Raw genomic sequence first — 16,592 nt, forward strand, 5'->3', positions numbered from 1 at the left:
TTTCATACTTTCAACTAAACGACTTGCACACTGAACGCCATTTTTTTTCCATTCCTCTTGCAAGACTCTTCTCAAATCATTCTTGTTTCTACTAGCCGTTCTAGAGCATGCCAGATATGCTCGATGGGGTTCAGTCAGAGCTTTGAGCGGGTTAGTACTCAAAGCCTCTGATCATGTGGCTTTCTTTCCACCATCGAGCATATCCACTTGTATGAAAGTGGCGCCGTCTCCTTGTAATAGGAAGGGTCCACTCTCTTTCTTTGTGAGTTCTGTGAACCAAGGATAGAATTCTTTCGCCAAAATATCGACGTAAACGTCCTGGTTCACAATACCATCGATAATGGCCAAACCCCTTTCCATAAAAACAGCTCCAGACCATAAGCCCACCTCCTCCCCATTTCACTGTGGGAATAGCGTTTTCCAGCTTGTACCGCCCTCCAAGCATTCTAATTTACTCTCCTGGAGTTTCCGTTGCCTTTTAAAGAGTAACGAGACTCATAGGACCAAATGACAGTGTCCTATTGATCACGGTGATCCTGCGCCCAAGGCAATCTAATTTCCATGTGCTCTTTAGTAAGCTTAGGCTTTTTGGTTGCAATAAAAGATCCAAAGCCAAGATCCTTCACACAAGTTATCAATGTTGGTCTGCTAACAATGATTTCAGCATTTCGCAATTGCAATCTCAGTTGATCGAAAGTGGCAAAAGAATTCTTTCTTATAATTCTTCTCAAGTGATAACGAGCCCTTTTGTTAATCTTTTTTGGGGCACTAGAATGCTTTTTAGGTAAAGGGCTACCAGCTTGCTTGATTCTGCAGATCGTATTTCGCACAGTACCCAAAGGCATCTCAACTGCTTGTGAAATCTGGTTTGCAGTTTGTCCGATCTTATTAAGGTAAAATAAACCCCAATGTTTTTCAACTTTTCTTGGCATAAGCTTCTTAGCGTTGTTTTCTGTTATGTTTTGTTCTGACTTGATAAGTTGATTAGAGTAATGTATGATGAATAAACAAAGTTAATTTGAATTATGTGGAAATTTTTATTTGTTTTAAAGGGGTGTCCAGAATTAATTTAGCGGGGTTGTTAGATCGCTGCTGTATGTAACAAGCTAAACAACTTTATGCCAAACACGCCTATCATATACCAAGCACTTTGATCACTCAGAATGCCCTTTCTGTAACATGCCAGAGACATGCTTAGAGTAGACCACACCTATACTAGAAAGTGAAAGCTGGCCCAAATCCGAGTAGCATTGTGGTGGGCGATAGCAAGCAGTAGACTAGAATTACATAGGTTGTGCTTGGTGATTCACTGATTAAATAAAATCTACATAGGCGATTGCTCGCCATGTATACATGTACATATATGGTCACAAGTAGTTAGTTATAGCAGCGCTTTGGAGATGTAAAGGTTTTGCTACTTACATATTTTGACCTTGACTCTTGTTTGACCGTAATTTGACACGGACTCACTCAGAATGCCCTTTCTGTAACATGCCAGAGACATGCTTAGAGTAAGATCACTTGAGACTAGAAAGTGAATGCTGGCCCCAAATCCGAGTGGCATTGTGGTGGACGATAGCAAGCAGTAGACTAGAATTACACAAGCTGTACCAAACACATCATGTCCACAGAAAAACTTCATACAAGTAGCCGCAACATTTATTATTCAGACACCGATATGATGACGTCAAAAAGTAAGGATTTTGGAGTGCGCCTTTGGAGTGCGCAGTATTTTTCCTTTTTTTTTTTTTTTTTAAAAACTAAGCTACTTTCAAATGTCAAAAAAGCCTAATCTAAAACCAGCACCACCCAATCTTAACAAGTTGAAGGGCAGCTACACACTGGATGATAGCTTACGTGAAAAGCTTAGTTTAACTCCCAACATTCTGACTGGCAGTGTAAAGACTTGGAGCAATATAAAAGATGTTGTCGATGACTATCTGGACCACTCTGAAGTGTGGGAAGCACAACCGCAGCAGTTTGTTTTGATGTTACAGACATCACTGAAGACAATTAATAATATTTTAAGCAAGCAGCCTGCTAGCAGCACCTCAACAACTGAGCTTCTCTTGAAACAATACTGCTCATCTCTTGATATCTTTTACCACCATCCAAAGATCGTTGCGGATCTCAAATTATATTATCAGAAAAAGGAGTTGAAAAAGCGTGACAAGGACAACTTGCAGCAAGCACATATTCAGTCCAATGCTACCGCTTCGGCTATGGTTCTTGAAAAAAGCCGCTTAATGGAGGAGGGGTCGAAGAAGAGATTATTTGATGAGATTGAAGATGAGGATGATTGTCCCGTGGTAGGCAAAAATAGTCAATTTCAATGAGATTTACAGCTTTTCTTTTTTAATCACTTAACTTTTTTTAGCTCACTGACAGAAAATCAAAAGATCGGAGTATGAAGGTAAGAAATTCATGCATCAGTTTAATTTTCTAAAACGAAGAAAAAACCCCCATTCTCCTCTTAGAGTGCTGGTGCGGAAGAAGAACTCACTATTGATGATATCAGCGAAATAAGCAAGCAATACGAGCAGTCTTTGTTTGATGCAGAAGATCCTTTCAATCCTAATCCCAGTGTGTCAAAGGTATCATCAATATTGTATACGTAGTTTCCTAATATAAAAAAAAAAGATACTTATGATAATTCTATAGAGCCAATACTCTTTTGTCAAGAATGGGAAGCGATTTGATTACCATGCTCCTTCAAAGAACCTCATATCGCCCAAAAAGCCTGCTCTCAGTCAAAGCGATCATGGTTACCTTAGTGACTTATTTGAAATACGCCTGTCTTCAGATTTAAGAACAAGTTCCAGCTCTGCCACTCAAACGATATTTGAAGCCTACCGAGACGAACAATATGCAAATGCTTACATTAAGTCTCATGAAGGTGCAATTTCTTTTTTAAATAGTGCACTAGACTCTGACAATTTCATGGACACTCGAAAGCTTTGGACATTACCAGGCGAAGGCAAGTTTATTGACATGATGCGACATATCCTAACCGACTATTATCAAAGCTGTCGAAGATCAACTCCAATTAATCCAAGTCATGAAAGGACTTTTTTCTGTGAAGCTGTTGTTCCTATATTTAAGAACTTTGGCATTATGGTTGGCAGCTTAAGCGGCTCATGGTGAGTAATTCTCTCTATTAGATATTCAGAGATGATGAGAGGATTAATCTTTTCACATTTAAAGGTGCGAGAAACAACTAGTTGAATCAAGACGTGTATGGCTACCCTTGAAAGACTTTCGAGTTTCTGGAATTAATAGAAAGCTCCTCGATGGTATTTTAACAAATGAAGCAGAGACTTTAGCAGTAATGTTGGAATCTTCGGGGTAAGCAAGAGACTTTTTTTTAAAAGATTTACCATTTCTGTAATAAGGCTAAAATATTCTCTTAACAGATCCGAGGCCACCACCCCGCATAGTATAGATGACACTTACAAGCAGCTAAAAAGCACATCTGACTTCATGAAGTACATCATCGCAAAGTACAAGGTGGGATCTTTGAAGACCTTAATGAAGATACAAATTCCTTGCGTTTCTGTTATTGAAAACTGTCTTACGCTTTGTTTGACTTCTGTTCACGACAACAGCAAATGGAAGTTCGTCGAAGCAAGAACATGTACCATCCCCACCACCAGAGCAGAAAAAAAACAGTGGATCAAAGTCTTTGAGTTTCTCGCCTTTCTCAAACATGTTGTGGAGAAGTCGTTGGCCCAAATTGACCAATTGGAAAACGAATCACTAGGCTACGTTGAGCTAGGCTCTGAAGAATTATTAGTCAAAGACTATTTTCTATGAGTAGTTTCTTTCTTTTTCTTTTTCTACCATTCTCTTGAATAGTTCTTAATTGTGTATTTATCTCAATAATACCCTAAAAATACCTTGTATCACATAAAGTCTTTAGTTTATTACTTTCTCAGTAAATCTTCGTACAGTGATTAGGTGCGAAGAGTTGACAGCTCGAGTTATATTCTTGTGAACAGCGACGTTAAGATAAGGCTTTTGGACAATGTAAAGCGCATCTAGATATTACATTGAGTACTGATAGAATGAGAGAAAAGACAATAAATGGAGGTTAATTGGGTCATGATAGATTATGTTACTACATACTAGATTTGGCTTTAGGTTTCAGCATGCTGGCTACAGAGGCAGATACTTGCTGGTCACGAAAGACTTATTCCTTCTTCTCTCAGTGATAACTATAAAAACCATCTAATTCACTTAGATAGAAAGGAGCAAGCTCAAATACTGTGTATCATCTTTTTAATAGACAATCATAAATGGGTGCAACCTGACCGTCAAGAGAGCAACCTTGCAACCTTTGGCAAGGAATAGCGCTGAGAATCACGAAAAACGCTATCAATGGTGTGGAGACTACTGACATGAACTATCTTACCAACTGCGTTTTCGTGGATGAAGCTGGTTTCAATATCAACATGAGAAGCCATAATGCTCGTTCAGTTAGAGGTACACCAGAAATAGTCGAAACGCCAATCACTCGTGCCGTCACGCATACTATATTGGGAGCTATAACAGCTCAGGGTGTTATTTCAGTTGAGATCAGAGAGCCTTTGATGGAAGCAGAAAGAGAAAGATGCCCGTAGCGAAAAAAGATAACAAAGGGAACTGTTACTGGACATTACATGAGGCTTATTTCTAAGACGTTAGATGAGATGGACAAGTTCCCTGAAATGAGAAATTTCTATATCGTTATGGACAATGCACCAATCCATACCTCACAGGATATCACAAACTTAATCGAGACTAGAGGCTATAGAGCTATATATCTGCCTCCATATTCTCCTGAGCTGAATACGATTGAAGACTTCTGGTCAGTCGTCAAAAATTCAGTCAAGCGAAGTGTATTTCAAGAAACCGAAGATTTGAAAACTAGAATCAGCGAGGCTAGTGAAAGCGTCAGTATAAAGACTCTTCATAACATCGCTCAGAAATCCGTTGAGAATTTTCAAAAATGCTTTGATAAAGAACCACTTTGATGGGCCTTTGGGTAATGTAGATCTTCAATAAAATTACGAACTTCAATGATAACATAAACAAATTTTGAGCGATACAAAAGCGAATTTGAGCCATTTGCAAAAACGAACTTTGGCCAATAAAAAAGCGAACTTTGGGCTGTAAGACAAGCGAATTTCAGTCGGAGACCAGAGCGACTTTGGTTAATTGGAAAACGAACTTTGGGGGTGGAGCCACTGTATATCAAAAATGTTTTTTTTTCGAGTTTAATGGGGGGGGGGAACGCGCTGTCTTAATACCGATATGAATTACGCGTTTTTTTTTTTTTTTTTTTTTGCATAATTTTTTTTTTCAACAAGCGATCCCTTTTTCAACGCTTGCTGTCAATAGTATTTTGCGGGGGAGAGGAGACAACGTGCTGAAAAAAAACAAACACTATGCAAGATTCCCTTCCCTTTTAGGAAAAATAACCCGTTGTTTTTTTCGTGGAGCCAAAAGATGTTATGTAACAAAAACTTGTACAAGTAACAATATTGGCCATTAAAAATCTTTACTGCGAATTTGAAGTTACGACATTAGAAGGATGCGATTATGTTTAAATGTTTATTCTAATGAGAAATGATCCATTTAAATATAACGAACATGTCGTCCTTTTAGGTACCTAATGTTACTATAGATAATTAATATAATGTTCACTGTTTCATCCGGATTTAAAAAATTTTAAGGGAATAATCTTTTACGGAAGGGGAGATTGTGGCCGGGTTAAAGTTTTCGGATGTACGGCCACTCTTGTTGGGCGTACAAAAACCAATCATAATCAAGATCGACGGAAGAGAAAGATCTAGAGAAGTGCTTTTTTTTTTGTGGTAACATTTTTTATATTTATTTTTTATATAGTGCTTATGAAAAATTATGATGCATCTTCCCAATCACGATGAACTCTCTTTCTGCCATTATTCGGGCCATACAATAAATCATTATCCTCCGTACCTGGTTGTTGAGGTTGTTGATAACTTGAAAAGTTAGGCATACCGGGATTATTATAAAGTAAGGCCGACATAGTTGCAGGATCCATATTCATAGACCCAAACAGGTTATTCGGATCAAATGGCCCTCCTTGGTTGTTTGTCGGGTACGGCTGAGGCGATGCAGAGGCTGTAGGGATTCCAAAAATCTCTGCATTGTTCAGGAAAGGGTATGAAGCAGTGTTATTATTATTAGCACTTGTATTCGAAGTATTGTCCGAGGAATTAAAGTTGTTATTGCTGGATGCCGTGGTATTATATCCAAAATTATTAGTAGTAGTTTCGCTCGTTGCGTAAGGCGCTGAGCTCGCCGCCGTGGAGGAGACGTAGTTACTATTGCTATTGCTGGTGTTCGAGGTCGTCGACCGGTTTCCACCATGGTCATACATGTATAATCTATCATTGCCCGTTGGGTGGCTACCAGGACTATTCAAATCAAATCCCATATCTCTCAACAACAAGTGATCCATCCCTGCTCCTTGGGCTCCCGGTGCCATATTGAATCCCATCAGACCTGGATCATTAAATAGCATGGTCGGTTCCACCAACATATTTGGATTGTTGTACATGGATGAATTATTAGATGAAGGATGTTGTTGTTGTTGTTGATGAAGTTGTTGTTGTTTGTGTAATGGTTGCTGTCCAGCAGCAGCGGCAACAGCTGAAGCGGATGAGGGTTGAGGGGTTTGTTGTTGTTGAAACATATTAGATGATAATTGTGAAGGTACACGGATTGTAGAAGAAGAGTGTTGGGATTGAGGTGAATTCATCATACCAGGTGTATGCTGAGACTGCACAGAGGGTGATAAAGACCCCGAATTGTAGGATGGACGGTGATGGTGCTGGTGTTGTTGGTGCGTGTGTTGGTGTTGTTGGTGGTGCTGTTGTTGTTGTTGTTGTTGCTGTTGCTGTTGTTGTTGGTGATGATGTTGTTGGGGAGTTTGTAATGTGTGTTGATGTTGCTGTTGCTGTTGATGTTGCTGTTGCTGTTGTTGCTGTTGTTGTTGCTGTTGCTGTTGCTGTTGTTGTTGCTGCTGTTGCTGTTGTTGTTGCATCATATGTCGTGACTCAAATACTTCGGGATGGAACACAGAAGAAATTGATGGTTGGTTAATGGAATCTTCATTAACAGCAGGTAAATCACTAATATCGGCAGATAAGCCATTCTTTTTCAAGAAACCTTCTATGCTTTCAATGATTTCGCATACTTTGACCATATACATCAAGGGTGATTTTTTCAAAACACTAGCGGTGATTATTAAATTACGTTGAGCTAAATACGAAACTTCCTTTTCGCTTGAAAGAGCATTGACTTGATGAATGGTTACACTAGCAATGATACCATCCATGGCGTAAAAGAATTGACACCAATTCAGATTGGATGCATAAATGCTCAACATACGTGTTATCAGGCTAGCGGATTTCGTGCAAATATTTAGCGATAGTAAAGCAACGGGAGTGGCTGTTTGGTCTTGTTTGGGTAAAAAGAACTTGTGTAACATGATCCAAGTGGTTTGATATTGAATGTTAAGAATTAAGCAAGCCTCATCTCTGAAAGATCCTGTCTTTTGGAAAGCATTTGAATTATCGTCGAAATGAAGGTCTAAAGGTAATTCTCCCAACCAATTGGTAAGGGCATTTTCGAGTCTTGAAATGGCGGAAAGTAAAGATTGGCCAGATTGTTCGGAAGGTAAATGCTTGGTAATATCCTTTCTTATACGCATCAATTTGATGGAATAAACAGCAAAATGAATACGGTAGCCAGTTTCATCGTCTTCGTGATCTAGGCGTACAGGATAATCTAAATCACAATCTTTATCGTCAACCATGGTAGGACGGTTGGACTCCAAGGCCGCACATAAATCAAGCCAATATGCGGACCACCATAATCGCTTATTTGTCTCACGCTGATTCAAATCAGCAGACATATGTTCTTTTTTGTGAAACTTCAGATCTTGGGCCATGCGAATCGCTAAACCAATATAAAGATAAGCTAAACTTGAACGTTCACTACTGAGTTGATACATGTACAAATTCAATAAGGCGTGAATAGTCGTAGGGCTACTGATATCGAAGCATTTTTTCAGCAATTGTCTTGCGTTTTTAAAATACACTTCACCCATGCTGGTATTGATGACTGGTCCATTGATATTGTGATAGATGCAACCGTGTTTAGATACCCAGGCATTGATTGAATTCGCCAATAGTGGGTCTAAACCTTCTTCAGACAAATATTGATTGATAAATGCGTCTTTATCCACGATTTGATATGCCAAGAAACATGTATTGTAACAACTGTGCATTAATTTATCCAATACTTCCTTTGGTAAAACATCTTCGGTCGATTTCTTTTCTTGCTGAATCTTTCTTGCTTCGACTTCATCAACTTCCCATAAACGTCCGCTTTTTTCGCTGTCATTGTCCAGATAATTACCACCACCACTATTCACTCTCCTATTTCCAGCGGCGGCGGAGGCTGCAGCGGAGGTGGGTGTGTTTGATTGTTGACGTCTATCACGAGATGTAAATGCATTATGAATTGTATTGGAAGAGGATGATGATGATTCTGGATTGAAGAGGCTTGTTGTCGAATCGTTGTTGATATTCAATTGACTGATACCGTTTAACAAAATTCTATACAAGTCAGCTACACTGGCAATATTTGTATCGATTCTTAAACCAGAAGGTGACAATGATAGTTTCCATGTAACAGACTGTTCAGATACGCCTGAAGTAGAAGTTAAAGCCATGTTACCATTATCAGAAGTCATCAAGGGCGTGGACTGATTGGAGCAGTCGTCTTCATGGCTCACATTAGCAGGAGGGAAAGGATGTAAATTATGTTTCATCATGGCAAGCTCGTTTTGCATTTTCTGCATTCTTTCTTTGAGCTCCTCCACGTGGTTACCAAGTTGATCAAAGGCATGGCCATCGACTCGGCGAGGTGGAGTAGCATAACTACAAGGTAAACCTGCAATAGCACATCGTCCACAGGTAGGTTGAACAAAATCACACTTTACTTTCTTTTTACGACAGCGAATACACTTTGAAAAAGTTTTTTTTTGTTAATCTTGCTCATCTCGTAACAAACAAAAGTATTCTACTTACTGCTAAACTCGACCTTGGTCTTTTGGGTCTTGCTTGTTCTGGTTGTTTCTGTTGTTGAGGTGAGCCACTACTTTCGGGTACGAAGACAGAAGACATTGACGTTTTTTTTCTTTATTTTTTTATATATGTATTTGTTGATAATAAACAAGCTCCCTTTTTGTTCTTTAATATTGGTACAGAAAAAAAAAGAAGTTTTTTTTTTGGAGGGGAGGGGGGGGGGAGGTTAATATTTTAACGTTGAAAGCACGAACAAATGGGAAAATAAAAATAAAAAAATAGAAAGAGAAAGATGACTTTTTTTGATTTCCCGCAAAACTCACGCTAAATGAGTTAAAGGGTAGACAAACCCTTCTCTTTGATTGGTGTTGTTTAAAATAAATCAAAATGTTGCCTTTCAGTTTGCATGTCTATTTATACTTTTGATGCGATGACAAAAAAAAAAAAGAAAGACGTCAGATTGTCCTTGGTAATCAACAACACGAAAAGATGGTTTTTACGTGTCGTTTGCAGAAATGACACGAGATTTTCAAATATAAAAAGTTACTGTCTTGATGCTTTTTAACAAAGTAAAACATATGGTCAATTTTTATTCCGAATTGTCAACTGTAACCTACCGCAGCAATCTAATCAATTTTTTCACCAACACGTAACACCAAAGATTACCCATTTTCATTAGGCTTTTCTGAGTGTATCCCATAACCCAATTGTTTACGCGAAGGCTTGAATCTATTGCCATCTTTTTTTTTTACGAACTCTGTATCAAGCGCGTGACAGTAATAGAATGTGTGCCTGAGAAAAAGCTTGTACACACAAATGTATTGGCCCATTCCCCTACACACACCACATTACAAAATCATATTCCATTTTTGATTCATAATCTTTCTGTTGGGGATACAAAGCATGTGTCGAGAAAGGAAAAAAAAACAGGGTTTATTTATTGTATGGCCAAGCAGAATCACCTAAATCAAGATTGGATAATCCCGTCTTATTAGATGTGGTAGTAGAGCTACTTCCCTTAGGAAACAGTTGTGGACTGATGGGAATGATTGGACTCATTGGGTCTCTCACAATTTCTCCACTGGCTCCGACAGCTGGTAGTTTAAAAGAAGTGTTGATTTTCCGAATGGATTTGGATTTTTTAACCTTGGGTCTATGTGTATCCACGGCCTCAATATCCACTATCTCGTAATGTAAGTAAATCATTGGGTATTTATAAATCACAATCTTTTCTTACCCTTAAATCGCTTTTCTTCACAGCCATATGCCTTGGGTGTCAATTCAATTACAGTGTGAAGTGGGATTTTAATATACGGAAGATCTTCATGGTTATAGTTCATAAAATAAGCATATATACATCGAAGAATAGCTTGATGACCTATAATAAGAATATTTTCATGTCGCTCTAATTCCATGATGACTGGCTCTAATCTCAAGACAACATCACCGTATGACTAGGGATATCTTTATAAGCTTATCATTCCAACCTAACATCGTATCTAATATATACCTCTCCACCTCTATATCTATAATTGAATTTGTCCTCATCACGATTAGCGTAGTCCTCAGGATATTTTTGCTATTGTTCATATTTGTTAGAAAACAAAAACAAAAAAAATGTGTGAAACAAGATAAATATTTACCTCTATTTCTTCATAGGTCATGCCATCACAAACACCAGCATCCAATTCATCCAATGCTTTCCATTGTAACTTTGGATAATCTAACTTTTCACTAGTCTCGATGGTTCTTTTCATAGTGGAAGTCCAAACTGTTAAATCCTGATCGCCCAAATTTGTCTTGATCAAGTCAGGTAATTTCATTGCATATAATCTTCCTCTTTCTGATAAATTTGAATCTCCACCAATCTTTCCGCTTAAATTGTATTGCGACTCACCATGCTATGTATTAAGCTTAGTATCTGTCTCTCTCTCTCTCTCTCTCTCTTTCTTTTAATACACAATAAATACTTACTCGGCTGAAATAAATTTTTCTAGGTGCAATATGAAGATTCATGAGGTAATAAACAATTCGTGATTCCAAGTAGCCTTGGATTTGATTAATAATGTTTTGACTACCGACATTAATCAATTTGATGTATGTTAATTCTTGTTCGGTAATTGTTTCATATTGTTCCTTGTAATGATCAATTCGAGCTCTGAAATCGATAGCGGCCTCATCTGGGTCAATATTTGCATAATCAGGTGATGAAAGCTTGACGTCCTTGATATTTGCTAAAATCAGCTCCTCATCCTGACAGATGGATTCGATAAATAACACTTGAATATCCTGCTTTGCCAAAGTGTCACATAACCATCGACGTCTCTTTGTCGTACTGTTGGTGGCATCGTAAATGGCAACAATCCCTTGCTCATCATTGAACCAGCGAATCATGTCTTCGAGAGCGGCGGCGGCGGCCTCTCTTCTTTGTTGCTCTCCTAAAGTGTTGTGGGGATCGAAAAAGGTGTGAGGTAAATTGGCTCCATGAAGCTGTCGACGGTAATTGCCAACATTAAATACTTTTGTCTTGATGCCTAGCCAGGTAAGATAGCGGCATACTTTATGAAATGATTTTTAATCGCTGTGCAAACAGAAAACGAAGCTTCTCTTCCTCTTTTTTTTTTTTTACCTTTTTGTGAAATGTAGGTTTTTCCTCTCGCAGGCAAACCTACCATCTAAAAGAGAGAGAATAGGTCAGTCATGTATTAGAATACGAAGGCTTTGAGTCTATTTACAACACACGCAATTCTCAAATCTAATTTAGCAAGAGCATGTTAATGAATACAGGAAAGAATCGCATGTTTTTTCATCTAAACTTACTAGCACTCATTTTGTATTTGTTAGTGTATAAAGCGGAGGGTAGGGGAGAAAAGAGAACGTTTTATAAAATAAAAATAGCGCTGTTTATTTCCCCGTCAAAAAGCCAGCAAGCATCATGTAAAAAAAAAAAAAAAAATGATGCTGTACATACAATAACAGATGAAACAAGGATAAAGCACATGATAGGGAATGCAAATAGAACATAAAAAAAACAAGTATGCTACTTGTTTTAAACCTGAGCAATAATTATCGATCTATTCTAACTGTTTGAGTACCTAAACAGCACTAGCCTATTTATACTTACATGTCAAAAGTGATTTTATTTGCTCTATTTGAGCTGAGTGAATAAACATGCGTAATTCTGTCAAAAGAAGAAGAAGGTATTGCTGTGGCACAATTTGAATTATGTAAGAGAAAGAACAGGTGTGTGCATGCGTATCTGTAGACGAAAAGGAAAATCAAGCCTTAGGACATAATCTATACATCATGGGACACAGTGATTTACCGCTAAATAAGCTGTACTCTATTTAGGATGACTAAATGATCGTACAGTTTAGCACGATTTATTCCGTGAGTGCAGTAAAAGGGTATTTATTTTTTTCATGCTAAACCAAAAAATTATAGTTTGCATAGATAGACCGGTGTCGCATATAGTCTGAATGAGTAATATCCAATCAGAAACGAGCTAGCTAATCATCCAAATTTTCATTTGTATTTCCCAATCTGGGGATACGAACATAGGCATCAGTGCCATATCCTTCCATAGTATAAAGTTCCAAGGAACCACCAAAATAGCCTGCGTACACTTTACTCATGGGTAGCCCGATACCCAATCTGATTCTCAGCAACTCGTGCTCGTTTAATTTGGCCTCCAATTGTTGCACTTTTTGCATATTCCCAAAGCGTTTAAAATTTCCATAAGACCAAATATTCGCAAACTCTTTTTTACACATGCCACCACCTTGGTCAGATATACGAAACAAGACATCCTTTTCATTTGAGCATGTAGTCACCTTGATCTCTCGTGGTTGGTCTGTGGATGAGATTGAATGTCTAAAAGCGTTCGATAACAATTGGTAAACGATGTATTCCACATGATCCGAAACGTATTGAAACTCGGTATCTGTACCATTCAAGGTAATTTTGGGCGCTGTCCCTTCGTGCTGTGACGCATTCACCAGGTGTATACATTTGGTTAATACATTGTGTGATGAACACACATTGAAAATTGATTTCCTCTTATCCGACAAAACTAAATGATGCTCGGTCAATACGCGTCTTGAAATACGTGATCGAAGCGTTGCGTCCATAAACCCGTCTAGTTTCTCCATAGACATGACTTGTTGTTGTTCACATTCCACAATGCCTTTAGCCAATTGCGGAATAACCACCAAATGAGCATCCAGTGATTCCTGCAAAATTTCACAAAATATCTCGTTCTCTTGTCGAGTCTCGATAGGCGGAATCTTTCGAATACGTTCAAAGGCTTGCCAGTAAAGTTCATACACTCCTTCAATATATGGGTTAGTGCCTAATATGTACGGCAGCTTTTGAAATTCTCGAATCCGGTGCGCGATGCGGATAGGCAGTTCGGTTCGCACATAATTGGCTGACTTGAGAAGCCGTTCGGTGTTGATGTGTCGTTCATAGAATATTAATTGTCGCAAAGTTAAGGAAGTAGGGCTTTGTGAGATATAGTCGTCCAGCGTCTTATTCATATAAAAAGGCTGTCGTGTAGACCCTGTATTCCCCCATGGTGGGGATGGAGGCACATGCAATGTCTGTGGACAGGCTGCTAATGTTGAAGAAGCTCGACTTACTATCTTTGTTGTATATGGTTTAATTAAATTCATGATAATAGAAAGAAAAGTGTGAAAAAGACAAAAGAAAAAAAAAGCCTGGACCAGCTCGTGATATTTAATAGTCCCTGTGTGAATATAATTTTATGTAAGCTGTTAAAATATAATGCGTATGCCGGTCACGTTTAACATCAGACGCTACTCCCCTAACCTGTATACTTGACATGATAAAAAGCGAAAAAAAAAAGGTTTATTATTATACAAAATATACAAAAGGGAATCGGAAGTGCTACTTTTAATGGTTACTATAAGTTGCAGGAGGAGGAGTTGGAATCACCTTGTTGACCTCATAAAAGCTCAATTTCTTGGTAACGGTTTCCATGTCTCTGACAGTTTGGTAAGAATACATTTGTTTTTGCGGGTAAACTCTCTTGTTTTGTTGTTGTTGAGCTACCTCAATTGGGTATTGTCTTCCCATCGTTTGTATCTTTCCCGTATAAATGCACATGATCAAAATGAGCATCAATGGCAAATATACCGTGAGTGTCTCGATAGAAATCCAAGCAGCCATGTTAATACCATCCATTTGAAGATAAGACACCCAAGAGATAATTGTCATTCCCATCATCAATACCAAGAATAAGACGGGTGTAAAACGAAGAAACATCAGATCATCCCTATTCTTTCGAATGGTACGAATATGATTGGCAGACGAGTTACAGCTGAACAGGATTACACCCACGTTAAAACAAGCCAGTAAACACAGTACGGAGACACAAACGGCTACGCCCAAACCTTTCGTATCGTGATCCATTGTTTGAATAACAAACGAACAAATCGCTGTACATAAATACAGAACCATCAAAATTAAACTTGCCCAGTACGTCCATGGTCTCAATGAGCTTTTCTTTTTCTTTTGTGCCGTCAAAAATCCTTGCGATTTCTCGGGATCACGCAAATAGATACTTCCCCAATGGTCCCGGTTGTGAATTGCTACTGCCATATGACGAATAAATATCAATTGTGCTTCCATAATACCAAAAAGAAGCAATACCGAAGCTGTTGGTAGTACGCTCAAGGAGAGACTTTGATCCTGCCAGTAACGATCCCCAATAAATACTGGATTGACGGAATCACTAGCTGATTGAAATACACCTGAATTGTTGGCCAACAAACAAATTGTACCAATAGTCACCAATACTCCAAAGACAAGAAACGGGATCAACAAGAGATTTTTTCTGATCCGAAGTGTCAAATAAAGATTCAGGCATGCCAGTAGAACTGCATACATAATCCAAACTTTCTCTTGTGGGCTATATAACATGCTTGTTGTGCGGATAAAAAAAATTAAAAAAATAGAGATGAAGAGGGAAAAAGAGAGAGATGTTGTAAAGATACAAGATGCCATATATATAGACATATCACTATTGAGGGACAATAATAACAAAAAGCCAAGCCGCATTTATACTAAATTAGGGCAGATCTAAAAATAAGGATTTCTGAAGTGACACAATTCGCGTAATTTTATGGAAGGACGCACTAACTTGTTTATAATTAGAAAAAACAGTGTATTCCGTCTCGGTAATGCAGTCCTTTATATAAAGATACGTAATCTTTTTGTTTCTTTTTACTGGTAGTATACATGGATTATATATAGCAAGTAACATCGGCGCATCTGTCTCGTTAAGAGAAATGTTTTTTTTTTGATTTTTGAAACAAGAAAAAACTTTCATTTTACAAATAACAACAATGCTAGATTGCTCCGTATTTAAAACCCGATATACTTGTTTCTTCAAAAAGAAAAAAGTGCAAACAATAGAATAGAGCGCATTTCTCTTGCTTTGGTTTTTATAAAATTCTTGGTAGGTAAATGCACTCACTCTACGTAGATGAGCAATTACTATGAGAATGTATCATACTAATTTGTTTGAGCAAAAGCCAACCCCAAAAAAAAAAAGCCCAAGCTATTCTTTCGTCAAAAGTACACTCATCTATTGAACCAAGATGTTCGATTTGGATAGTGAAATTTGCCAACCAGTTTCTTGTTAAAAAACTAACTTTATAATCAGTTCTTATCATATTTTTTTTTTCTTTCGTTGAAACTCTTAACATCTTTGCAGCACTTAACTTGGTGCCACTGTTCCTTTTTCTTTAAAACAAAAATCAAACCTAATCATCCTAGATGACACGGGGTAACGCCGGCATATGAAATGGTGTATGTGTGTAGATGGGTGATTCATTTACCCGGCATACTGATCACTGTATTATAGGCACACTTATGTAACTGAACCTTTGCATTTGTTTTTGTTTTTTTTTTTTTTTTTTTACATAAAATTGTTATTTATAGTGTATATATATATATCCTGATATCCATATTGTATGTAATTCAAGAGCAACTCTAGTTACGACGGCATTTTATAAATAAGGTTTGTTGTCACTGCACTTGAATAGGCTTTAAAAATAGGTAAAAAAATATACTCAAATGGTCAATTTGATGTTCCGGAAATATTTTACTCAGCTTTATAGAAATATCGGTTGAATCTAGGATTTGCTGATAGTAAGGACAATTTGAATATCTAGAAAAAAAAAAGGGGATTTTGTGAACATACGACTGTTATTTTAGAACTTTGGTTAAAAAAAAAAAAGACTGAAAACGATCAAGTGAACATCTGTTACTTGTTTGTTTCTGAAAACGGTGTTTAAAATAAAACAAAGCTTAAGAGAGTTTATAGTCTTCTATCTTTTTACAACCTGGATTGTCTTACTTATTTGAGCTCATTTTTATTAAGAAGACATAGTCCTAACGGTTAAAAAGCACAGTATATATATATTAGTTGTCAAAGCATCCGCACTT

The 16,592-nt window shown here is 37.7% G+C and overlaps 5 protein-coding genes across 5 annotated transcripts; 1 reads left to right on the top strand and 4 right to left on the bottom strand.

Annotated features, from left to right (window-relative positions):
- The first annotated feature begins 1,673 nt into the window (after positions 1–1,673).
- Positions 1,674–4,009, top strand: EV154DRAFT_512176 (uncharacterized protein). The gene is made up of 6 exons (XM_051601897.1): positions 1,674–2,309; positions 2,378–2,413; positions 2,478–2,594; positions 2,662–3,140; positions 3,205–3,345; positions 3,414–4,009. Exons 1-6 carry the CDS (start codon positions 1,776–1,778, stop codon positions 3,811–3,813), a joined length of 1,707 nt encoding a protein of 568 aa, XP_051456581.1. The 5' UTR covers positions 1,674–1,775; the 3' UTR covers positions 3,814–4,009.
- A 1,561-nt stretch (positions 4,010–5,570) lies between these two features.
- On the bottom strand, positions 5,571–9,546 carry EV154DRAFT_466086 (fungal-specific transcription factor domain-containing protein). The gene is made up of 3 exons (XM_051597716.1): positions 9,123–9,546; positions 7,091–9,058; positions 5,571–6,856 (listed from the first exon to the last, which is right to left on the bottom strand). The coding sequence occupies exons 1-3, from the start codon at positions 9,216–9,218 to the stop codon at positions 5,900–5,902; spliced, it is 3,021 nt and encodes a 1,006-aa protein (XP_051456582.1). The 5' UTR covers positions 9,219–9,546; the 3' UTR covers positions 5,571–5,899.
- A 506-nt stretch (positions 9,547–10,052) lies between these two features.
- EV154DRAFT_538521 (6-phosphofructo-2-kinase-domain-containing protein) lies at positions 10,053–11,794 on the bottom strand (the record flags this gene model as incomplete). The annotated part of the gene is made up of 6 exons (XM_051604282.1): positions 10,053–10,300; positions 10,357–10,573; positions 10,630–10,698; positions 10,763–11,020; positions 11,094–11,677; positions 11,749–11,794. 6 exons carry the CDS (start codon positions 11,792–11,794, stop codon positions 10,053–10,055), a joined length of 1,422 nt encoding a protein of 473 aa, XP_051456583.1.
- Positions 11,795–12,628: 834 nt separating this feature from the next.
- Positions 12,629–13,657, bottom strand: EV154DRAFT_422567 (branched-chain alpha-ketoacid dehydrogenase; the record flags this gene model as incomplete). Its single annotated transcript, XM_051596092.1, has 1 exon — positions 12,629–13,657. The coding sequence occupies one exon, from the start codon at positions 13,655–13,657 to the stop codon at positions 12,629–12,631; it is 1,029 nt and encodes a 342-aa protein (XP_051456584.1).
- A 179-nt stretch (positions 13,658–13,836) lies between these two features.
- EV154DRAFT_512190 (uncharacterized protein) lies at positions 13,837–15,155 on the bottom strand. The gene has a single exon (XM_051601898.1). It carries the CDS (start codon positions 15,144–15,146, stop codon positions 14,034–14,036), a length of 1,113 nt encoding a protein of 370 aa, XP_051456585.1. The 5' UTR covers positions 15,147–15,155; the 3' UTR covers positions 13,837–14,033.
- Between the last annotated feature and the right edge of the window lie 1,437 nt (positions 15,156–16,592).

Source organism: Mucor mucedo, assembly GCF_025094135.1.
Source record: "Mucor mucedo strain NRRL 3635 chromosome Unknown EV154scaffold_59, whole genome shotgun sequence".
Classification (NCBI taxonomy): Eukaryota; Fungi; Mucoromycota; class Mucoromycetes; order Mucorales; family Mucoraceae; genus Mucor; species Mucor mucedo.

Coding starts and splice junctions, on each gene's coding strand:
- EV154DRAFT_512176 (XM_051601897.1), top strand. CDS start 1,776: ATGTCAAAAAAGCCTAATCTAAAACCAGCACCACCCAATCTTAACAAG. Junction 2,414..2,477: donor CAAAAGATCGGAGTATGAAG/GTAAGAAATTCA, acceptor TTCTCCTCTTAG/AGTGCTGGTGCGGAAGAAGA. Junction 2,595..2,661: donor CTAATCCCAGTGTGTCAAAG/GTATCATCAATA, acceptor ATAATTCTATAG/AGCCAATACTCTTTTGTCAA.
- EV154DRAFT_466086 (XM_051597716.1), bottom strand. CDS start 9,218: ATGTCTTCTGTCTTCGTACCCGAAAGTAGTGGCTCACCTCAACAACAG. Junction 9,059..9,122: donor GACCAAGGTCGAGTTTAGCA/GTAAGTAGAATA, acceptor ACTTTTTCAAAG/TGTATTCGCTGTCGTAAAAA. Junction 6,857..7,090: donor CTTCTGTGTTCCATCCCGAA/GTATTTGAGTCA, acceptor CAACAACACCAG/CACCATCACCGTCCATCCTA.
- EV154DRAFT_512190 (XM_051601898.1), bottom strand. CDS start 15,146: ATGGCATCTTGTATCTTTACAACATCTCTCTCTTTTTCCCTCTTCATC.